The sequence below is a fragment of the Octopus sinensis genome, linkage group LG4, assembly GCF_006345805.1.
Source record: "Octopus sinensis linkage group LG4, ASM634580v1, whole genome shotgun sequence".
Classification (NCBI taxonomy): Eukaryota; Metazoa; Mollusca; class Cephalopoda; order Octopoda; family Octopodidae; genus Octopus; species Octopus sinensis.
In genome coordinates this window covers 74,955,024-74,981,039 of record NC_043000.1, presented here as the reverse complement: position 1 = coordinate 74,981,039, position 26,016 = coordinate 74,955,024, and the positions used below count along the sequence as shown (strand labels likewise).

At 38.6% G+C, this 26,016-nt stretch overlaps 1 protein-coding gene across 8 annotated transcripts in view; it reads right to left on the bottom strand.

The window, feature by feature from the left end:
* Positions 1-26,016, bottom strand: part of LOC115210218 (serine/threonine-protein kinase Nek4) — a 505,173-nt gene that overhangs the window by 129,057 nt on the left and 350,100 nt on the right. For all 8 annotated transcript variants that reach the window (XM_036502160.1, XM_036502161.1, XM_036502159.1 and 5 more), the window contains exon 4: positions 19,041-19,141. In XM_036502160.1, coding sequence (XP_036358053.1) covers positions 19,041-19,141 — 101 coding nt within the window. The remainder of the gene's footprint in view (positions 1-19,040; positions 19,142-26,016) is intronic.

Here is a 26,016-nt window from a genome sequence, read left to right as displayed (position 1 = left end):
TGGGTGAAAATGATCAAACTTTAAACCTCTATAACTTTTTAAAAACATTTTTCTGGTAAAAGTTGAATAATACCAGCAATTTAGCTTGGAAAGGTACATTAATGTACCAAATTTTAAAATTTACTATAAACTTTTATTTTTAAAATGCTGGCAGCCAAACGAACTAGATCCGTATTTGCTCTGTAAAGATGTGTCATCTGACTCTATTCTATTGACTTCTTCTCTTTGGGAATACCATACTTTCTGATGCCATCTGTAGAAATTCGTTTTCACAATTTCACTTTACTGATGCCACCAGTCAAGAAAATTTGTCAACAGTACAGTAGTGATTATTTATCATTTGGATTTATTCCCTCTCCTCAGAAATGTCAGTTACCAATGTGTGCCTTCTTTGCTATCAAACGTTGACCAATGAAGCAATGAAACCTTCATGCTTGAAGTATCAGTTTGATGCAAAGCATTCTGACAAGAAGGACAAGCCATTATCATACGTTTTGTAATGCAAACATTCAACACGCTGCTCCAGGAAACTAGTAAACAGGAGAATGACGGGTTGATTGCATCATACAATATTGCATTACTTGTTGCTAAGTCTGGGAAGTTTCACATAATCGGAGAAACATTACTTCGCCCAGTTATCAAAGCGATTTTGTCAACCGTTATGCATGAAAAACTCAATAACATTATGAAGATCCCACTTAGTAATAACATAATTTCTCAAAGCATCAATGAAATGGCCAATGATGTCAAACATTAGCTCGTTAATATTCTCCAGCGTTCTGAATTTTCTATACAAGTGGATGAGTCAACTGTTGTAGACAATTAATGTTTGATGATGGTATATGTTCAGTATTTCAGCCAAGACCTTCAAGCTTGTGAGGAAATGCTTTTCACAGAGAAATTGCTGCTTTTTCACACTCTCAAGTTTTTCCTTCCCACTCAGTAATATTTTTGCCTGTTTATCTTATGGAGTCCCTTCAATGATAGGAAGATACAGAGGTTTTTCATTTCTCCTAAAGCATGAAATTTCCCACCAGATACTAACTGTTCATTGCTTGGCACACTGGCAGCATTTAGTGGCAAAAAATATGAATGGTAGGTTGAATGATGCACTACAGTTAGTTGTCAAGACTGTGAACAAATTGAAGTCCAGTCCCTTGTTTAATCGAATTTTCTACCAACTCTGTCCGAGAAATGATGAGGACCATACTAAACTCTTATACCATACCGAAGTGCAGTAGCTGTTTTAGACCTTGTTGAACTGTTTCATATAATCATATCTTTCTTTGAAGATACTCCTCTATCCACTTTATTGATGGTTGCAAGGTGCAATGTCATTTTTCTTTGTGATATATTCACAAAATTAAATGATTTGAATAAGTTATTGCAAGAAAACAGAAAAACTCTCTTGATTGTAAATCATTTACCACTACTTTCATTTCCAAATTGGTGTTGTATATGACTAACATTTGAAAATGTTAATTTCATCAATTTCTACAACTTGATTCTGAATTAGTTGATGAGGATTTAACTACATATTGTAGCTATTTACAACAATTGCACAATAACATGGTGGAGTGATTTCAAAATGTTATTGCGCTGAATATTCTAAATTGGTATAGCAATCTGTTTAAGGTCGATGCAGTTAATTGTGAGGATGATGTTCAGTAGGAATTGATACAATTACAAAATGACAATGACACCATAATGTGACATTGCTGTAATCAAAAAGGTTTGTGGTTCTACCAGAGTATATTGAATTCCTACCCCAGTCTGTGAAAACATCCGAAATTACTTTTGCTTGCCTTCCCTACTTCATACCTGGTTGAATCTGATTTTAACCATGGTGGAACTTTACTTTCCCATAAAAGAATTGAACTGGATGTGACACAGTGAGGAGATTTGTGGCTAAAGTTTGAAACCGAATGTATCTGCACTAGCTGCATTGCACCAGACACATGGTTCTCATTAAAAAGTTTAATTTTTTCCTTTATAATACAATCATTAATTATTTTTGCATCGGTAGTTCTGATCAATGGTTCATCTGTGAAAATGAAAATCTGTGTAAAAGAAAGCGCAAGTTTTCAGAAGTTAATCTGTCTGAAAAATATAGAGATAATGTTAGAATTTTATTGACACTGACAAAACTAAACCCACAATAACCACATATTTGTACTAAAAGTACAAACAGCACTAACAGGGCAACAAGTCTATGATATAGCGTGTGTGTCAAATGATACAAGGGGTGGGGGGTGTTGGTTGTGCAAAGGTTTTTTTTACACAGGTGGATGACGGAGCATTTTTTGGCTGAGAAGTAGGTGATACTGTAATTTGGCACGAAAAGTTTGGGAAACACTGCATTAGAAGAACAGAATTTAACAAACTGAAAGCTATGCACGAGAATCATTACATATGCAAAGAGAGTATGTCAAAGAGTATAGTAAATAACAGAGAGAGAGAGATTGTTGGTGATAGATAGTGAGATGCAGATTTCAAAAATTGAATTTGTTTTTCTCAAGTTAGCACTGTTTCTAAGCCTTTTGGGGCTAAACATACATTCATAACCACATACACTCACATTTATATAATAAATTTTATCTTTATACCCAGCTTCAGCTAGGGAATTATTATAGAACCTTTCATTATTCTTTAATATTTCTTCATTAGTGGTCAGTCTAGATATATGAAGAGAAATATTGTTAATGATAGAAGCCGTAATATTTTTAGGATGATTCGAGTTTTTATCTATGCATTTAAGGTTATCATTGGGTATGTGGTAGAAAGTCAACCTTACTATACTCATTTTCAATGGAAATAGGCAGAACTAGATCTTAAAATGATTTAAAGAGAGTTTTTTCCATAATTTTTCTTTATTTACATTACTAGATTTATATACAGTAAAGAAGCATCAACCCTATATAATCCACCCCTCGCCCCTGCCCATTTGTGCAAATTCACTGTTTATACATTTTCAAATATATATTCCCATTAAGTCCATTACATGAGTAGAATCACTGGAGGCCATGGTAATGTTGAACTGATCAGCTCTATCTTTCCTTACCCACTATTTTCCTTCAAATTCAATTATGGATTTTTTAGCAACCTGTATATTTACTTCTTCCTTAGATAAGCTTAAGTTTTTTCTCATTGTAAATATTAACACTTAAAGTACCCTCACTGTGGAAAGAGTCAATACACAGCGTTTGCTTATAAGATATTATTATTATTATTTACAGAACAAATTTACATATGTATGTCTGTATGTGTGCATATATATATATATATATATATATATATATATATAGAGAGAGAGAGAGAGAGAGAGAGAGAGAGAGAGTAAATGTAGCAAAGACCAAAGTTATAGTAAGCAGAAAGGCGGATGCACAGGGACAATAGACTCCACAGACACTCAGAAAACAGATTCCATCACACTCCAGGGGGAGAAACTAGGAGTAGTTGATAGTTTCCGCTACCTGGGTGACCAAGTTAGTAGTGGAGGTGGATGCTCAGAGAATATCACCACTAGAATACGAATAGCCTGGGCAAAGTTCAGAAAGCTCCTACCCCTACTGGCGACAAAAGGTCTCTCGCTCAGAGTGAAAGGTAGATTGTATGATGCATGTGTGCGAACTGCCATGCTTCACGGTAGTGAAACATGGGCTGTGACTGCAGAGGACATGCGTAGACTTGAAAGAAATGAAGCTAGCATGATCCGCTGGATGTGTAATGTCAGTGTGCACGCACAACAGAGTGTAAGCACCCTGAGAGAAATGCTGGACATAAGAAGCATCAGATGTGGTGTGCAAGAGCGACGCTTGCGATGGTATGGTCATGTACTGCGGATGGATGAGGAGAGATGTGTGAAGAAGTGCCACTCCCAAACAGTTGAAGGTATCAGGGGGAGAGGTAGACCCAGGAAGACATGGGATGAGGTAGTCAAGCATGACCTCAGAGCGTTGGGCCTCACTGAGGCAATGGCGAAGGACCGAGATCTCTGGACATATGCTGTGACTGCAAAGACCCGGGCTGCTTCCTGCACCAGTTCCGCATAGCCCCCTGCCCATTCAAAGTACCCTGGATCCCAGAACGTCTCGCTGTGCTTGAGGAGACCTGTTGAGTCAAGTACATGAACATGAACATCGAAATAAATATCAATGGAAATAGTAGTTGTGATACCTGTACCGCTGGCACATAAAAAGCACCATCCGTACGTGGCCGTTGCCAGCGCCACCTCGATTGGCTTCTGTGCCGGCGGCACATAAAAAGCACCATCCGAACATGGCCGATGCCAGTGCCACCCCGACTGGCTTGTGCCGGTGGCACATAAAAAGCACCATCCGTACGTGGCCGTTGCCAGCGCCACCTAGACTGGCTTCTGTGCCGGTGGCACATAAAAAGCACCATCCGAACATGGCCGATGCCAGTGCCACCCCGACTGGCTTCTGTGCCGGTGGCACATAAAAAGCACCATCCGAACGTGGCCGTTGCCAGCGCCGCCTTGGCAGGCTTCCGTGCCGGTGGCACGTTAAAAGCTCCAACCGATTGTGGCCGATGACGGAGCCCCTGGCACCTGTGCAGGTGGCACGTAAAAAGGACCCACTACACTCGCGGAGTGGTTGGCATTAGGAAGGGCATCCAGCTGTAGAAACTCTGCCAGATCAGACTGGAGCCTGGTGCAGCCCCTGGCTTCCCAGACCCCGGTCGAACCATCCAACCCGTGCTGGCGCGGAAAACGGACGTTAAACGATGATGATGATGATGATATAATCAAAATAAGCAACAAGGATATCCAAAGGTAGTGCAGTACAATTGTTTCATGCTACTTCATTTAATTAAACAATGTAAGTATTACATCAGTTTTAAAATGTAGAGCAATCTTCAGCCACATATGGAATTTTTTAATGAAATTGACAATATTCATTTTTATACTTATTCCATTTGCCAACATTACAAAGAGGGTAGGTATATAGACAGAGAGGTGAATCTCATCAATAGAAACATGGTAGTAAATGACCTTTACTCATGGGTAGATTTCTTATCATTGAATTTACTTTGTTATTTAGATTTACTATTGGGAAGGGGGTTTTATTCTATTAAGTTCAGTGGAGACAACCAAGAATTTATCTATTTATAGGAAGAGGCAGTTTAAGTGACAGAGCCATAAATCCAACTCTTTTTTTTAGCTAAAGTTAGTAGGCTGAACCTAGTGGGGTAGGGAGAATAGAAACTTCCAATACCTTAACCATTTAACAGTCATAATCCTACTTGTGATTTGAAATAAATATCTTTTAGATAGTTTTTTCCAAATGATTCTAATAAATTTTAGGAGAGTTATAGAAATCATTTCATATTTATAAAAATATATACATCAAATTATTATTAATATAGATTTATAGTTAGTTAGTAAATAGTAATTTATTTGTATTAATGAGTTAAATTAAAGGAATATGCTAGACATATCATTTATTTCCTGCATGTTAATGATTTTAGAATGTACTTCACTTGAGCTATAAAATAGATAGTGAGTTATAAAGTAGCATGAAATGATTGTACTGCACTACATCTGGATATCCTTGTTGCTTATTTTGATTATAATCACCCCATTTGATTTATATGGATAATACCATACCAGATTCTGGTGCAGTATAATCGTTTCATGCTACTTTATAACTCACTATCTACTTTTAATGAAAAGAGGCTTGGAGAAGCCATTATGAGAGACTGCTGAATGTGGAGAATGAATGGGAGGAGGAGAGCCTGCCAAATGTTGACCCAGTAGAGGGACCAGCTATCCCAACAGACAGCTCCCTAGTAGATAAAGCAATTAAGGGTATGAAGACAGGAAAAGCCCCCCCCCCCGCCCCATCAAGAATCACTGCTTAGATGCTTAAAACATCTGGTGGTGTGGGCTATGGCCTAGTCACCTGCATTGTAAACCAGGTAGTTCATAATGGAGTCATACTCAATGACTGGCGTAGCAGAACCATAGTCAACTGCTACAAGGGTAACGGTGATGCTCTAGATAGAAATAACTACAGGGTTATCAAACTGCTGGATCAGGTGAAGAAGGTCATGGAGAGGGTCATAGCCCATCGTATCAGGGAGAGAGTCTGCTTAGATGAAATGCAGTTCGGTTTTGTGCCGGGTAGAAAAACCACTGATGCCATATTCCTGGTTCAACAACCGCAGGAGAAATACCTAGCTAAAGATAAACCCCTCTACTTAGCTTTCGTGAACTTGGAGAGAGCATTTGACAGGGTCCCCTGGAACTAGAAAAGAAATTTTGGGTGTGGAAGCTAGGTTTAGAATCAAAAGGCCTTAGAGTAAATGTAGGAAAGACCAAAGTTATAGTAAGTAGGAGGGTGAACTCATCACACACCCCCTCAGGTAGGTGGCCCTTCCAATCTGTAGAAAAGATGTAGGTAGAAACTCCATAAGATGTACCCAGTGTAAGCTATGGACGCATAAGAGGTGCAGCAACATCAAAGGAAAATTAACTGAGAAGATAGCTTTCGTGTGTGGCAGATACACAGGGACAATAGACACCACAGATACTCAGAAAACAGACACCACAGATACTCAGAAAACAGATTTCATCACACTCCAGGGGGAGAAACTAGAAGTAGTTGATAGTTTCCGCTACCTAGGTGACCAAGTTAGTAGTGGAGGTGGATGCTCAGAGAATGTCACCACTAGAATACGAATAGACTGGGCAAAGTTTAGAAAGCTTCTACTCCTACTGGTGACAAAGGGTTTCTTGCTCAGAGTGAAAGGTAGATTGTACGATGCATGTGTATGAACTGCCATGCTTCATGGTAGTGAAACATGGGCTGTGACTGCAGAGGACATGCGTAGGCTTGAAAGAAATGAAGCTAGCATGATCCGCTGGTTGTGTAATGTCAGTGTGCACGCACAAAGGAGTATTAGCACCCTGAGAGAAATGCTGGACATAAGAAGCATTGGATATGGCATGCAAGAGAGACGTCTGCACTGGTATGGTCATGTACTACAGATGGATGAGGAGAGATGTGTGAAGAAGTGCCACTCCCAAACAGTTGAAGGAATCCGGGGTAGAGGTAAACCCTGGGATGAGGTGGTCAAGAATGACCATTGGACGTTGGGCCTCACAGAGGCAATGACGAAAGACTGAGACCTCTGTGACTGCAAAGACCTTACAAATAACATGAGTTCATGGCTGTTTCCTGCACCAGCTTCACATAGCAGCCCCAGCCCATCCAAATTACTTTGGATTGCAGGACAGCCTGCTGTGCTTACCTTGGACCTTAGGGCGACCTGCTGTGCTTGAGGAGACCTACTGAGTCAAGTACATCAACATCAAAATAAAAATCAAATGGAAATTGTAGTTGTGATACTCATGCCAGTGGCACATAAAAAGCACCACCTGATTGTGGCCAATGCCTGCGGCGCCATGACTGGCTTTTGTGCCGGTGGCATGTAAAAAGCACCAACCGATCGTGGCCGTTGCCAGCCTCCCCTGGCACCTGTGGAAAGTAAAAAGCACCCACTACACTCACATAGTGGTTAACGTTAGGAAGGGCATCCAGCTGTAGAAACACTGCCAGATCAGACTGGAGTCTAGTGCAGCCTCCTGGCTTCCCAGACCCCGGTTGAACCGTCCAACCCATGATAGCATGGAAAATGGTTTGATGATGATGATGATGATGATATTATTAGCTTAATATATATACGAGCTTTTAAGCAAACTGACCCAGAATGGAAAGATCTGCAAACAGATCTGACTTGTTTGGAGAATTTGTTGCAATTGCTTCCTCCAGAATCATATCCCAATGATGATCATATTCGTTGCCAAAAAATCATGTAAAAAAATTATCGAAAACATAGGAATCCAAAATTTCAAGATCGCAGGTCCAGATTCGACCCAAAATTTTTTTAATTTACTCACAGAATTAGCCTTTAGATTATAAAAATTATTTTCGTACAAAAAAAAAAAATTTGTTGCAAAAAGTCACGTAAAAAAAATCACCGAAAACAGTTACAGTAAGGAAAACTTGGGAATCCAAAATTTCAGGATTGTGGATCCAGATTCGGCCCAGAATGTTTTTAATTTACTTATGAAGTTAGCCTGGTTCCAAAATGGTATGATATGGTATAAATGGTAGAAGCTAAGGCCTCTAAGAGTAAAATTGAAAAAGTGTGACACGCTGACATTCACATTTATTACATTAGATATATAAATATACCTTATAATCCAAATAATAATACAAAGAAATCCTTAGTACATCTTTAATGATACATTACAACTGTTTCTGTACCAACTCTGCTTACAATGCTAATTTTCGCAAAAATTTGAAGAGAAAATTTATGTAACATTTGCAGTTTTAGACATTAGAGTGGCACTTCATCAAATTTGCATCAAAGGTGCACTCATATATATGAATATGTATGTATATATATGTATGTATGTATATATATATGTATGTGTATATAGATATATATATATATATATATATATAATATATATATACATATACACACACACACACATATATCATCATTTCATCTTCCATCGTGGTATAGGTTAGATGGTTTGACAGGATCTAGCAAGCCAGGGAATTGCTCCAGGCTCTGTTGTCTGCTTTGGCATGGTTTCTGTAGCTGGATGCCCTTCGTAATGCTTTACAGAATGTATTCAGCACTATTTATGTGGTAAAGGAAGCATTAGCAATCATTCAGTGTGAAAAAATTCCATAGATTTATTCATGGAAGAAGTTTCTGTCTACAAACAGATCATCACCCACTACTGTCAATAAGCAGTTCTAAAAAGGAGGCACATGAATTAATAAAAAAAAATCTGTTGACAGCGAACCCAAAAGAATGGAAGAACCAATGGAACAGTTATATGATACTTTTCAAGTACCAATGCCACTACAAATAATTGAACCCAGACACACAAGCGAAAGAAAAAGAAAATGTCTACAGTTCCTGGAAGTGGATGCTAAATGAAAAAAATATTAAATTTGTAGATGTATGAAGAAAAACTCAAAAAAGGAAGGTAGGGTGATATAAAAATTATTATACTCCCTAAGAAAAAAATCTTAAAAGGGGAGATGTTATGGGGATAATGATAATAATGGAACACCCCCTCCTACGGGGTAATCAGTCATAGATGGCCATGTCTTACTTGTCTAATTAACTATACAGCTATACCAGAGTGGACATTATAACAGTCCAACATTGGATTACAACAATATTCTTTTATTCTTTTACTTGTTTCAATCATTTGATTGGTTTTAGTCAAAGAAATCGCCCCCAAGTCTTATTCTTTGTAAGCCCAGTACTCGTTCTAGCAGTCTCTTTTGCTGAACTGCTAAGTTACTGGGATGTAAACACATCAGCATTGGTTGTCAAGCAAATGGCAGGTGGACAAACACAGACACACATACATAAATACATACACACACACACACAACACTACAGGCTTCCTTCAGTTTCCATCTACCAAATCCATTCACAAGGCTTTGGTCAGCCCGAGGGTATAGCAAAAGATACTTGCTGAAGGTGCCACACAGTGGAAGTGAACCTGGAACCATGTGGTTGGGAAGCAAACTCCTTACCACACAGTCACACCTGTGCTTATATATATATTTATCATCATCATCGTTTAATGTCTGCTTTCCATGCTAGCATGGGTTGGACGATTTGACTGGCGAACCAGATGAAGAAGACAAAACTATTGAAACTATATTTACATGGTGACATGGTAATGAAATAGACAGAATAATGAAAAGAACTAATAAGGGGTTTATGATCTGCGCAGAAATAGAAGAGTAGATGAACGAGGTTGAAAAGACAAAACTTCTTATCTGAGCATCTTCTGAGATTCGTATCCTTCGGCAGGGGTATTAAAATTGAGTAGGGGAATCTGAGTGTGTGTGCTAGTTGTTATCTTGAAGAACAGATGAGAGTCTGCAGGTGCTAAATCTGGCAAATAGAGCAGAGGCAGAAGCGATATCATTCTTTATGTACCTACATGCACACTCTCCATACCCTCACATATGTATCATAGCTCCCACACCACAACAATTTCACTCTGCATCACTTGCTGCAGTCACCTCTTCCCCATCTCTAAACATCTCCCCTCACACTCTTATGAAACATCCAACTATCCCCTCTGTACCACTTAACATTCCTCCCATTGTACCTTATAGGTATGTTCCTATGCATCTCCAACACTATTTATTTCTCTCTCTTTCTTCCTCCCTGTCTGTCTCAGTATCTTTTTCTCTATCACCATGTATACTTCCTCTCCCTACTGGGATAGCTAAGTATCTCCTTTATAGTAAGTTACCTGTCCCTATCCCTCTATTACACTTTAAACTCTCAACTGGCTGGCACAAGTCACCTCCCTCAATACCATTCAGTCTCCCGGTTGAGGGGTTTTGGTTTGCAAGTTGCTTAGCAACCCTACATGTGCTGGTGCCATGTAAAAAGCACTAGTGCTGGTACCACATAAATAGCGCTGAATCCTCCTCATCATCATCATCATCGTTTAACGTCCGTTTTCCGCGCTAGCACAGGCTGGACAGTTCGACCGGGGTCCGGGAAGCCAGGGGCTGCTCCAGGCTCCAGTCTGATCTGGCAGAGTTTCTACGGCTGGATGCCCTACCTAACGCCAACCACTCCACGAGTGTAGTGGGTGCTTTTTACGTGCCACCTGCACAGGTGCCAGGGGGGGTCCGGCATCGGCCACGATCGGTTGGAGCTTTTAACGTGCCACCGGCACGGAAGCCAGCCAAGGCGGCGCTGGCAACGGCCACGTTCGGATGGTGCTTTTTATGTGCCACCGGCACAGAAGCCAGTCGGGGCGGCACTGGCATCGGCCATGTTCGGATGTTGCTTTTTATGTGCCACCGGCACAGAAGCCAGTCGAGTCAGCGCTGGCTACGGCCACGTTCAGATGGTGCTTTTTATGTGCCACCGGCACAGGTATCACAACTACTATTTCCATTGATATTTATTTCGATGTTCATGTTCATGTACTTGACTCAACAGGTCTCCTCAAGCACAGCGGGACGTTCTGGGATCCAGGGTACTTTGAATGGGCAGGGACTATGTGGAACTGGTGCAGGAAGCAGCCCGGGTCTTTGCAGTCACAGCATATGTCCAGTGATCTCGGTCCTTCGCCATTGCCTCAGTGAGGCCCAACGCTCTGAGGTCATGCTTGACTACCTCATCCCATGTCTTCCTGGGTCTACCTCTTCCCCTGATATCTTCAACTGTTTGGGAGTGGCACTTCTTCACACATCTCTCCTCATCCATCCGCAGTACATGACCATACCATCGCAAGCGTCGCTCTTGCACACCACATCTGATGCTTCTCATATCCAGCATTTCTCTCAGGGTGCTTACACTCTGTCGTGCGTGCACACTGACATTACACATCCAGCGGATCATGCTAGCTTCATTTCTTTCAAGTCTACGCATGTCCTCTGCAGTCACAGCCCATGTTTCCCTACTATGAAGCATGGCAGTTCGCACACATGCATCATACAATCTACCTTTCACTCTGAGCGAGAGACCCTTTGTCGCCAGTAGGGGTAGGAGCTTTCTAAACTTTGCCCAGGCTATTCATATTCTAGTGGTGATACTCTCTGAGCATCCACCTCCACTACTAACTTGGTCACCCAGGTAGCGGAAACTATCAACTACTTCTAGTTTCTCCCCCTGGAGTGTGATGGAATCTGTTTTCTGAGTGTCTGTGGTGTCTATTGTCCCTGTGCATCTGCCGCACATGAAAGCTATCTTATCAGTTAATTTCCCTTTAATGTTGCTGCACCTCTTATGCATCCATAGCTTACATTGGGTGCATCTTATGGAGTTTCTACCTACACCTTTCCTACAGATCGAGCAGGGCCACCTGCCCAAGGGGGTGTGTGCTGAGTTCGCCTTTCTGCTTACTATAACTTTGGTCTTTGCTACATTTACTCTAACCCTTGCTTCCACACCCGAAATTTCTTTTCTAGTTCCGGTAGTGATTCTGCTATGAGAGCCAGGTCATCAGCATAGAGGAGCTCCCAGGGGCATCCTGTTTTGAATTCCTCTGTTATTGCCTGGAGGACTATGATGAATAAAAGGGGACTGAGGGCTGAGCCTTGGTGTACACCTACTTCTACCCGGAATTCTTCACTATATTCATTGCTGACAGCCTCTCTGTATAGAGCCTGTACAGCCCTTATTAGCCATTCGTCAATCTCCATTTTCCGCATCAACCACCAGATAAGGGAACGGGGAACCCTGTCAAAGGCTTTCTCCAAGTCCACAAAAGCTATGTAGAGGGGTTTATCTTTAGCTAGGTACTTCTCCTGCAGTTGCCAGACCAGGAATATAGCATCAGTGGTGCTTCTACCTGGCACAAAACTGAACTGCATCTCATCTAAGCAAATTCTCTCCCTACATTCTGTAAAGCATTACGAAGGGCATCCAGCTACAGAAACCATGCCAAATCTCACAAGCAGTTCATGCAGAAAGTTTGTTGTAGTTGAGTAGGTTGGCTTTTTACACTTACAAATTTCTGGTCATTTAGAGAAACTATCTAATATCACTAAGTAGTATGAACCACTTAAGGGACCAGTGAAATCGATGTGTAGTCTCAATTATGGAACATCTACTTTTGGCCAAAGTTCACCTTTTAATTTTGGTAAGTTTGCCACTAGAGCACAACTGTGCACCCTTACACAAACTTTTCGATTTCTCTATCAATTTTTGGCCAGTATACATAGCTATGCACAAAAACTTTCATCCTCGAAATACCAGGATATCCAACATGGAATTCCCTCAACATTTTCTTTTGCAGTGTTTTAGGTATTACTACTCTCTGTGCATACATCAGTACACCATTACAAATTGAGTATAGGTTCACATCTTGCTTTTGTTTTATTCCAATCCTGTTCCTATTTACTTTTCCTGTCCACAGTATTCTTTTCATTTCTGTTATGAATTTGTCTTTTTTCACATTATGTTTTGTCTTCTAGGGCTACTGGTAATTTGCATACCACATTTCACATTACATTTTTTATTTCTCCTTTTGATTTTAATATTCCATTTTGTAATCATAATTCAATAATGTGGTGCCCCATCACTGTAGTCTATTTGCTATGTGTGTTGGTATTCCTTTTTTAGAACCACTTATTGACAGTAGTGGGTGATGATCTGTTTGTAGACAGAAAATTCTTCCATGAATAAATCTATGAAATTTTTTCACACTGAATGATTGCTAATGCTTCCTTTACTATTTGACTATAGTTCCTTTCTGCTAGTAATAATGATCATGATGCATGAGCTATTTGTGCGGAAGCACTGCTCCTACACCATAATCACTCCCATCTGTACCCAATATAATATCCAGCTTGAGATCAAAATGTGCTAATGATAAGTTCAATGTTAAAATGTTTTTTTAATTCCTCAAATGCCTTCTATTTTGTATTTTTCTTTAACAAATCACTGAGTGGAGCCCTTAAATTGTGTATATCGGAAATATAAATTTGGTAGTAATTCACTAATCCCAAGAATGCTTGTAGTATAGTCACATTATTTGGTGTGGGCATATTTTTTATCACAGTTGCTCTGGATGGATCTGGTTTCTGCCTGTTTTTATCTATTATCTGACCCAAGTACTTAAATTTTTCAGAAAGAACTTGCATTTTTCTTCACTTAACTTAAAACCATATTCTTGTATTCTCTTACTCTTTCAAATACCTCTTTATGTGTTCTAGGATATAGTCTAAATAGGCGATAGCAAAATCTCTGCCTACCAGAATTATATCCATTACTTCTGGAAATATGGAAGGGATCACTTTCACACTGAAGTTAAGCTGCTTAGATTTAAATAAACCAAGGTGTGTATCAGTGGCTAATAAGTGTGAGCATTCTTCTACATGGATTTGTAAATATGCCTCTGAGGTCTAATTTTGAGAATTTCCCTCCATTCAATTTTGCAAACACTTCCTCAGGACTTGGCAATGGGTAGTTATGCGAGATTAAGCAATCATTCAGCCCCATTGAAAAATCTGCACAAACTCTTAACTTATTATTTTTCTTTTATACATAGACGATAGATGCTGCGTAATCTGAGTAGTCCCTCTTCTCGGTTATTCCTATGATTTCAACTCTTTCAAGTTCCTTATTTACCTGTTCTAGTGCTGCAAATGGTACGTTATATTTTGGCTTAAATACAGGTGTTGTACTTTGTTTTACTACAATTTTTGCCTTCGTTTTCACGCAGCAGCCCAGCTCATCCAAGAAAACATCTGGAAATAAATGTTTTAAGTTTTCATTTCAATCCCTCAGGCACATTTGAACCTTCAACTGAACTGATTATATTCCCACACAAAACACCTATGGACATATTCCACAATTTGAACAGCTCCATCCACTCTGTGCTGAATAGATTAACTGAATTTTTTAACACGTACTTTTGCCATTTTCATTTGGTCACAAAATGTCACATTATACACAAATTCACCTACAAAATACAATCTTTTACCTATAACACTGTGTGCTACTTTTGTAGACTTACTTAATTTTGGCTTACTGATATACTTCCAAGTTTCTTCATTCACAATGGTACTATCACTTCCAATGTCTAACTGCATTTTTAATCTTATATTTTCAATTTTCACATTTATGAATTTCTTCTTAGTCACATTACCATTTTCTTTTGACAACATACTGTTTATTCTTTTTTCTTTGTTCCAACGTTTTGTCAATTTGGTTTTACAGTGCACTTTTATGTGCCCAATTTTTCCACAATGGAAACATTCCACTTTCTTAAATGGACAGTTTTTCCTCAGGTGTAGACCTCCACATGCCAAATATGGGTTTGTTTCCTGATTTTTGTCCTGTTTGTACACACTTGATTTCTATTCTGCCTGTTTTGCATTGGTTTCACTTGTAAATCAATATTTGTGAAGCCATGGATAGATAAAACATTCGTGTTGTTTATGAATATGAGTTCTGTCATGGAACCAATGCATCCCAGACAGCTCGAAACATCAATGAAGTGTTTGGGGAAGATGTGACGAATGAGTGCACTGTATGTCAATGGTTTAAGAAGTTCTAGTCGGATGACTTTACTCTTGAAAATTATTCCTGTGGTAAACCTGAGAGCAAGGTGGAAACTAGTGGATGTGGATACATCTCAAACTACACCCGAGTTAGCAGTAAAGTGTGTTGTTTCAATTCCAACTGTATTGGACCATCTCAAAAATCAGTAAGGTAAAGAAGCTGGACAAGTGGGTACCATATGAACTGAATGAGCATCAAATGACACATCATCTTGAAACTTGCTGTTCATTGCTGTCACAGCATAAAAGCGAACCATTTTTGCATCGTATTGTTATGTGTAATGAAAAATGGATTCTTTTCAACAATAGCAAGCATTCTGCATAGTGGTTGGATAGAGACGAAGTGCCAAAACAGAATCTAAAAAGAATATTCATGAAAAAAAGGTAATGGTGTCTGTTTGGTGGTCCAGCACTGGTGTCATCCACACAACATCATGAGACCTGGTAAGTCAATTACAGCAGATGTATACATCAACCAGTTGGATGAAATGATGAATGAACTTGCAATTAAACAAACGAGATTGGTCAATAGAGACAGGCCAATTCTCTTGCAAGACACTGCTTGACCACATGTTGCACAAAGAACACTACTCAAGTTACAGGAACTGAACTTGGAAGCACTCTGTCATCCATCATATTCATCAGACCTTGCACCAACTGACCATCATGTTTTCCAGGCATTAGACAACTTTTTGCAAGGAAAAAAACTTCAACTATGAAGATGCAAAATCAGCCTTTTGTGATTTCATCACCTCTTGCTCTCCATAATTCTTCACTGCTGGTATAAATAAGCTTCTGATAAGATGGCAAAATTGATAATTTAGGTACATACTTTGGTTAACAGCATTAATTGTTGTTGAGATAAAGTAAAATAAACATTCAGTTCAAAATTAGACATCTCATTCTTAACGACCTGATAGTTAGTTAGACATGTAAGACATGACTCTATGACTGACTACCCCGACTGCTTGACACCACTGTATTTGTAACACCTAACAAATACCACTTATCATGTGGGAGGGGTGTTTATTATTATTATTATTATCCCCATAACAAATATATATATATATATATAATATATATATATATATATATAGAGAGAGAGAGAGAGAGAGAGAGAGAGAGAGAGAGCAAATAAGAAAATGGAGAGGATACAAAAACGACATACATCAGCCGGTAGACATGCTAGTATGTCTATTTATTCCAAAGTATTGGAAAGTATTACAAGAATACATACACATGTAATAACTATGTGTTACACACACATGTACTAATATTACAGAAAAGAGCAAAAAGAGCAAAAGATCAGATTGTCAGTAGGTTCTAGTTCTTTACGTCTGTTTCTGCCAAGAGGCAACGAAATCCTCCATACCATCTCCATCTCCTCAGTGTTCTGCAGGGATGGGCAGATAAATTTTGGATGATGAATGTGCCTCTAGGCTTCTTTAGAGGGTCTAAGTGGTTGGGAGGGTTAATACATATAAGAAACAGTTAACAATAGGTACAGTGTATTTGCCATTTTGAAAGGGCAGAAAAAGAATTGGAGCAAACATGAGGATGTTAGTGAAGTACAATTTATTAAAATTATTTGGGTACAGAAAGGGGAATAAACTCGGAATCCCTGTGGGGTGGGGGTCATGGTAAGTCCTACAACCTAATTGGTCAGCTATTTTTTTGAAAACCATAGCATGGTTACAGTTCGTTGAAGAATTCCGGGTAGAGGATGGGGTCCACTAAGGTTCAGTCCTCAGCCCCCTCTTATTCATCAGAGTCCTCCAGGCCTTAACAGAGGAATTCAAGATAGGATGCCCCTGGGAGCTTCTCTATGCTGATGACCTTACTCTAATAGCTGAGTCACTATCAGAACTAGAGGAGTTTCAGGTGTGGCAGCAGGGATTAGAATCGAAGGGCCTTAGCAAAAACCAAAGTCTTAATAAGAAGGAAGGCAGACAAACCACAAGTCCCTTCCGGTAGATGGAAAAGGCATAGGTAGAAACTCCATAAGATGTACCCAATGTAAGCTATGGACACATAAGAGGTGCAGCAATATCAAAGGAAGGCTAACTGGGAAGATAGTTTTTGTATGTGGAAAATACTCAGGGGCAATAAACACTGAAAATGTGCAGAAAACAGGTTCCATCTCATTCCAGGGAGAAAAACTACAAGTAGTTGATAACTTCCATTACCTAGTAGTTAAGTTAGTAGCAGGAGTGGTTGCTCTGAGAGTGAAGCTGCTAGAATAGGAATAGCCTGGGCAAAGTTCAAAGAGCTCCTACCTCTGCTGGTGATAAAGAGCCTCTTGCTCAGAGTAAATGATGCATGTGTGCGAACAGCCATGCTACATGGCAGTGAAGCATGGGCCGTGACTGCTGAGGACATGCGTAAGCTTGTAAGGAATGAAGCTAGTATGCTCCACTGGATGTGTAATGTCAGTGTACATACACGACAAAGTGTAAGCACCTTGAGAGAAGAGTTAGATATAAAAAGCATCAGATGTGGTGTGCAAGAAAGACAACTGTGCTGGTATGGTCATGTGTTGTGTATGGATTGGGACAGCTGTGTGGAAAGTGTCACACCCTAGCAGTTGAGGGAACCTGTGGAAGAGGTAGACCCAGGAAGACCTGGGATGAGATGGTGAAGCACAACCTTCAAATGTTGGGCCTCGCCGAGGTGATGACAAGTGAGCAAGACCTTTGGAGATATGCTATGCTTGAGAAAACCCGGCAAGCCAAGTGAGACTGTAACCGTGACCTATGCCAGTGCAGCATACCCAGCATATTCAATCATTGGGCAATAAACTGCACTTGCAAAGACCTGTTGAGGCAAGTAAATTCGTTGTTGTGGCTGATGACAGTACCACCTGATTGGCACTTGTGCCGGTGGCATGTAAAAAGCACCATTCAAGTGTAGTCGATGACAATGCTACCTGACTGGTCCTGTGCCGGTGACACGTAAAAAGCAGCATTTGAGTGTGGTCGCTGCCAGTGCCACCTGACTGGTCCTGTGCCAGTGGCATGTAAAAAGCACCATTTGAACGTGGTCATTGCCAGTGCCGCCTGACTGGCTCCTGTGCTGGTGGTACATGAAAAGCACCATTGAAGTATAGCCAATGCCAGTACTGCCTGACTGGCCCTCATGCCAGTGGCATGTAAAAAGCACCCACTACACTCTCGGAGTGGTTGGTGTTAGGAAGGGCATCCAGTTGTAGAAACATTGCCAGATCGAATTGGTGCCTGGTGCAGCCTTCTGGCTTTCCAGAATCTCAGTCAAACTGTCCAACCCATGCCAAGCATGGAAAGCGGATGTTAAACAACAATGGTGATGGTGATGATAAGGAAAGGGTTATGAATTACCAGGGAAGGGCAATGAAGGAAACAAAAACATGCACAGCCATCATTGAGGAGGCAGTAAGGGGTGGGAAGTAAAAGAGTTAAAACAAGAGCAAATGAAGACACCCAAGAATATATATGTTAACTAAAATGACAATCAACATATATGATAATTTGTGAGAAACAGCTATTTTATTTCCATATACTAGAACTGACGGTTACTTTGGCATTACAGGAAAATATCATTGCTTGCATGACAAATTACTATTATTAGTCAAGGATCAAGCTAGAAAGCAGCATAATTATTGAGATTATGTTATGAAAAAGAATTTAGAATTATAATGTCTTTCACTTCTCTGCTCACCAGAATAAAATGATAACAATTAACCATTAAAACAAGACATGTATGTAAAGAAAAAAAAATTTAATTTGTCTAACAATAAATCTTTTGTTTTTTCATCTGGACCTTATGTGGGTAACCTTTAAAAGTTTAAATACTTCATGTACAAAAATAATCTCCAAAAAACTCATCTAGACGCAAAAAGCTATATCAAAAACATGTCTGAACACATGCACACACACATACGAGGAGGATAAAAGCTTTTACCTGGCAATTCCTAAGTCTCCTACTTTGATTATTTTATTTTTTGTTAAGAAAATATTCTGTGTTTTCAAGTCTCTATGAAGAATATCTCTTTCATGGAGGTACTGGAAAAAAAATGAAAAAATACTGTCAGAAAATCTAGATTCTTTAATCACATCAACTTAGTTTAGTATTTCAGCAAAATATATTGGTGTCTCTCAATTTTGGTGTTATAAACAAGCTGTCTACTTCTAAGTCATATATATATATATATATATATTATATATATATATATATATATATATATATATATATGCAGGAGTGGCTGTGTGGTAAGTAGCTTGCTTACCAACCACATGGTTCTGGCACCTTCGGTAAGTGTCTTCTTACCAAAGTGTCTTCTTCTATAGCCTCAGGCTGACCAAAGTCTTGTGAGTGGATTTGGTAGACACAAACTGAAAGAAGCCCGTCATATATATATATATATATATATATATATCTATAGATATATATATATATATATATATATACGTTTAAATATTTGTTGTGCAGATTTTTTTATGTGAAGTCGTGTGTTGAAACAGATATTGTTATATTTCGGAATGGTCATTTTGCCAGTTTAGCCAATAAAAACACACGCACTATATAATTGGTGTTACTTTGCTTCAGTGTTATTTATTTTTTACATTAATCTTAATCTTATTTCGGCCAGAGTTCTTTCGTCACACTTTCTGTGACCGCATCAGTGGTCCTTTGTTTTCTTCTCACTTATTCTGTTTTCTTCTCACTTATTTGTGTCTCTCCTTACTAACCGTCAGCCATTTTGTATTTCTATTGTATGTCTTCATTTGCGCATGCTTATATCTCTATGTGCGTTTATGTTTATTTAGTGTGTGTATGTGGGGGATGCCTGTAATATTTGTATATATATTTTTTTGTTTTCGATTCAATTTATTATTATTACTAGTATTGTTGTTATACATACATACATACATACAAGCATATGTAATGATAATAATGGGTGGATGTAAACACATGAACAAAATAAGAATAAACAAAAACAACAAAAACAAAAAACAACAGACAACAAAAAACAAAATGCAAATTACATGAATATATATAAACAGAAGATACAAATTGGCTAAACTGGCAAAGATATAATATATATATATATATGTATATATGTATATATATATATTTATATATTATATATTTATATATATAGATATATTTATATATAATATATATGCTAGCAGTATCGCCCGGCGTTGCTCGGGTTTGTAAGTGAAATAACTATATAAGCATTTTTAGAGAGTTATAGCCAAAAATAGCAAAAAATGCATTAAAAATGGAAAAAATATGATGGTAAATTTTTTGAAAAATCGTTGACTCATCGTAGACATTTTTAGAGAGGTACTTCCCTTATATAATAGCGAAAAAATGCATTAAAAATGGAAAAAAAACGATGGTAAATTTTTTTTTAAATCGTAGACTCATGTAGACGCTTTCTTAGCCATTTCTGTTTTGGTGTCTTCAAGCCATGAAGTCGTTGTTCTAAAAGAACGCTGTCTCCTTGACAACGCATTACGACGTTGATTTCCTTACACTCCCTTCCCACAGGTGCAGGTGTGAGTTGTGGACGCCACTCCGCCGCCCGCCATCGACACACGAAAAATTATGCATTAAAAATGGAATAAAAAATGATGTTAAATTATTTTTAAAATCGTAGACTCATCGTAGACGCGCGCTAATATCATGACGGGCTCGATATGAATCACGACTATAAGCTACCCAAATTTGGTTAAAAACTGCACCGCAAATGTGGGAGTATTTAGGAATCTAAATGGAAGGGGACAGACACTCTCACAACTACAGTTTTATATATATACTATACATAGCGCAGTAGTGGTGAGATGTGACAGCAAAGAAAAGCATACATTCACTCTCTCCATGCAATTAGACTCGGAAAGTTCGTGAGGAACCCATTGACCCAATTTGCTGACTTTTCCGATAGCACACAGGTCTCAATGAATGGTTGAATGACCAAATCCAAGCTCTCTTCTATGCTAGTTCTCCCAACAGTTACGATGAGATTTGTTGTTCCACCAGGGTTTTCAGGATGTCCTTGTCGAGTTCTACAGATCTTTCAGGATGAGGCTCGTCTTCTAGGCTGTTCCAATATAGCTTTGAAAAAAATAGCTGTTAAAATCGAAATGCACTCTTCAAAACTTGCACTTGAATAAGGACAAGATAAAATTACTACCTGCTTTTATAGCAAGTTAATATAAGTAGTTTATCCCATTCCCCTCTGACTTTTAGTTCAAGCTGTTGAAAAACCGCATTATTATATATATATACATACATACATACATACATACATATACACACACACTCTCTCTCTCACACACATGCACACATTTATATTCTGTTATTCTTTTATATGTTTCAGCCTTGAGGTTGTGGCCATGCTGGATCATGTGTGTGTGTGTGTGTCTATCTGTCTGTCTGTCTCTGTATGTATATATGTATATGTATGTGTGTGAACAATAATATTTTCAACAGATGTGTTGCAAATGTATCTGATTGTTCTCAAGCTTCAATACTGTGTGTGTATGTGTGTGTGTATGTATGTATGTATATGTATGTATGTATATGTATGTATGTATGTGTGTATGTATGTATGTGTGTGTATGTATGTATGTGTGTGTATGTGTGTGTGTGTGTATGTATGTATGTATGTATGTATGTATGTATGTATGTATGAGTGTATGTTTACTTTATTACTAACACAAGCCATTTAATGTAAAGTCTTCCTCAAATCACTATCTCTGGCTATTTACTCTCTTCCAAGAACATTTTCACTCACACTTATGTGTTAGCTTCCCATACATTTTACTCATGTATCTATCAGCGTGATACAGAGAAACAAATATTACATCTAGTTTCACTTTATTCGTTGCCCACTGTGTGTGTGCGTTTGCGTGTGGTGTAAACCAGACTAAGAAAAGCATTTGACACACACACGCAGAATGTGAGTTTTCTGTAAATTTTGCTTAATTGGAGTTTAAATTTTAAAAACTGGACCTGGCATGACGCGATGCATTGTACTCTTAAAAATGCTAGGTAATTGTAATCGAAGAAATCCTATATTGTAGATTTGTATAACTCCAAAGGGAGGCAGATAAATCTGCCTTTTATAATAAGAGATATATATAATATATATATATAATGTATATATATATATATATATATATATTTATATATATATATATATATATATAAATTATATATATTTATATATATTATATATATATATATATATAATTATATATATATATATATATATGTATATATATGTATATATATATATTTATATATATATATTATATATATATATATATATAATATATATATATATATTTGTATATATATGTATATATTTATATATATATGTATATAAATTATATATATATATATATATGTATAATATTGTATATATATATATATATATATATGTATATAAATCTTGTCCTACATGTTGATGGCAAGTTTGGAGTCCTAGGCACCACACAGTGGCGCCCAGTTCTGGCATTTGCGTAACTCTCGATGCCAAAGTTCAGGACACTTCCCTCCAGGATCTTCCAGATGTATATTATGGCATATCTTTCCCGCCTACGCTCCAGGGAATATAATTTTAATTTCCTGAGTCTTTCCCAGTAGCTTACATTCTGCATAGAGGCTATCCTCTTCATGTAGCTACTTTGGATCGCCTCGAGCTCTGTGATCAACTTGACCTGGATGGTGACCATAACTGAGAGCAGTAGTCAAAGTGGCTTAGACAAGTGTCCTCCAGAGGACCATCATGGTTCTTGTTGTTCTCTTGTTTCTAAAGGTTCTGAGGATCCATCCGGCCAGTCGTCTACATTTCATTGCCAATTTAGCAACATGTACACGAAAGGTCCGCGTCATCACTCATGTAAATACCTAGGTCACGCACTGATGTGCCTCTGGGATTGCTATTTCCGCCGGGTCCAGTGTATTCATTGGGTATTGTATTTAGTTTTGCATGCTTATAGTATAGAGCTTGAAACTTTTCAGCATTGAACTGCATGCTATTCTTTTCGGCCCACTTGTATATTTTGTCTAGCTGCTCACATTGCAGTGTTTAGTGTCCTCAGGGTTCTGTATTGCCTGTGAAACTTTTTTATCATCTGCATAACTTGTGATCGTGGCTCTCTGCGTGGCTGAGGGCTGTCTGAGAGGGCCATTATGAACAGTAGTGGTCCCAGAACAGTGCCCTGCGGAACACCGCTCACTATTTGCGTGTTAATGGAAGTGCCCCATTGGCCACTACCACCTGACTTCTATCTTTCAGAAAGTCATGAAGCCATTCTCCCCCAGTTTTTCCCAACTATGTTGAGATCACGCAGTTTGTGACATATCATTCCATGATCGACTTTATCAAGGCCTTTGCAAAGTCGAGATATATCACTTCCACATTTGAGTGGTTGAGCAGCCGTTTCAGCACCCAGTCATAGTGTTGTAGGAGCTGAGTTAAACAGCTTCTCCCTGGTCGGAAACCATGTTGGGTGTCGGGCACAAGTCATTCTCTTCAAGAAGGTGATCAGCTTCCTTCTGACTATTCGTTCCATGACCTTGCTGATGTGTGAAATCAGAGAGATAGGTCTATAGTTCTTGGCTTCCGCTCTGCTACCCTTGTATATGAATGGGGCAATATTTTACCTTCCTTCAGTTTTCTTGGAAGTTTGCCAGCTGCAAGAAGCTCTGAAGAGGAACTGCAGTGGTTCCGCTAGGACTCTCTTACATGCTTTTAGGAGGATTGCCGGGAATCCATCGGGGCCAGTAGCTGAGTCTGTTTTCATTTCATCTATAGCCTTGATTACATCGTCTTCCTTTCTATCGATGTAATCTATCGTCGCCGCCTCAGATTTTATATCTGCATTGGTAAAAAAGTCAGTTGGATTGGTGATTTTGAGATGCCCAAGGGGTGGAGTGAAAACACTCTTGAATTGCTCATTCAGTATTTCACTTACCCTCATTGGTTTTCCTGTAAGTGTGCCATCCTTTTCGAGGAGTGGCCCTAGTCTACAGTGCACCGTAGCTGTTTTTTTGGCATACCTGTAGAAAGCTCTGGGGTTAGATTTTATGTTGTCTATAGCTCAGGCTTCTTTGTCTGCTCTTTCCTTTTCATGGGAGAGTTGCAGACATTTTTCGATTTCCAACAGTTTTATGTTTAGGCGGGACTTTTCACTGCTTTCAATCTATTTGTTTAGGCGATTTGAAAATTTTGTACACCGTCTCATTAAAATTTTCCTCTCTCTGGGGATTTTGTTCTTGTGTACAGTGGCCTTTCTCTCTGGGACACATTTGTAGCATATGGCTTGCATTACAGACATGAATTGTTGAAGTTTCATGTCGATGTCTGGCGAGGAGAGAAATTTAAGCCAGTTTTGTTTGAGGATCTCTTTCTCAATTTGTTTCCAGTTTGCCTTATGGTAGTTCAAGCTGGAAAGATTCTGGGGGTTTCTTGTAGGCTGCATGTCCGTGCTCTCTTTTGGCCCGTACATAGTCAGCTCTATCATGTTGTGATCCAAAAGTAGTGTCGGTGTCACTTTCACATTATGGATGAGATCCATGTTATTTGTGAAGCAGAGATCCAGTGTGTTACCTGCCCTGGTTGGTTGCAGTATTACCTGCTCCATGTACAGGGTGTTGATGAGGTTCAGAAGGGACCTCGCCTGTCCTCGTTCACATCTTGTCATTCCTGGGAGAGAAAGGCCCTCGGGGCATCTGACGTTTGGCAGATTGAAGTCTCCCATAAGAAGTACACTTATGTGTTGTTCTAATGTGGTTAGAACTTCTTCTATTTTTATAAGGCAGTCTTCAAACTTGCCCACATGGCTTGGGGCATCTGGAGGGCGATATGTAGCACACACAACTACATCAAGTTGCCTAATATGTACAATTAGTGTGTCACACACCAAGTTTGAGTATGACAAGAGAACCTGTGGTGTGAGGTCCTCACGGATGTACATAGCAACACCTCCATGACTCCTTTCTTTCCTGTCGGTCCGTAGTACAGCATACTGTGGTATGTGTAACTCCGCATCTGCAATATCCGGTTTCAGGTGCGTTTCCGTTAGTGCTATGCATAAGGCTTGATTGCATGCAACAAAATCTCTCAGGAACAGGATTTTTGTCCTGTTACTAAGTGTTTGGAGTCCTCTGATGTTCAGTAGGAGCATCGAGGTGAGGTGTACGTTGCTGGGTGGTGTCCATCCTGTCTCTTTTTGCTGTGGTGTCTGGTATATATATATGTATATATATATAGTATATGTATATATATATATATATGTATATATATATATATATATATATGTATATATATATATATATATGTATATGTATATATATATGTATATGTATATATATATATGTATATATATATATATATGTATATAAATATATATATATATATATATATATATATATATATAATATATATTGTATATATATTATATATATGTATATAAATATATATATATATATATATATAATTAATTAATAAGGGTGAGAGAATTAGATACTAATTTAATAGCGAAACAATTGTCCCAAAATATCTGTATTTTTGTTATTTTTTATTTGCCCTGTCCGTGTGAGCTAACAATCGTACAGACTTTCATGGGAAACATGTATTTTTTGTGGTGAAACCTTTTGGATTAACTAGTGCTAGAGTGAGCCATATAGTGACCACTCTCTTATATTTATTTTGTAAAAATATTATAATATATTATAAAATATTATAGTAATCCAGGTTTCTCGGAGCACTAGGCCACTTGGTGTTGAATAGATATATACTATTAAATTAGTATCTAATTCTCTCACCCTATTAATTAATTATAATTATGCTACATTTATTTCTAAATGCAGTATTGTTTTCCGTGAAAGTTTGGCGCGCTGTTAGTTGGGGCATTTCAAT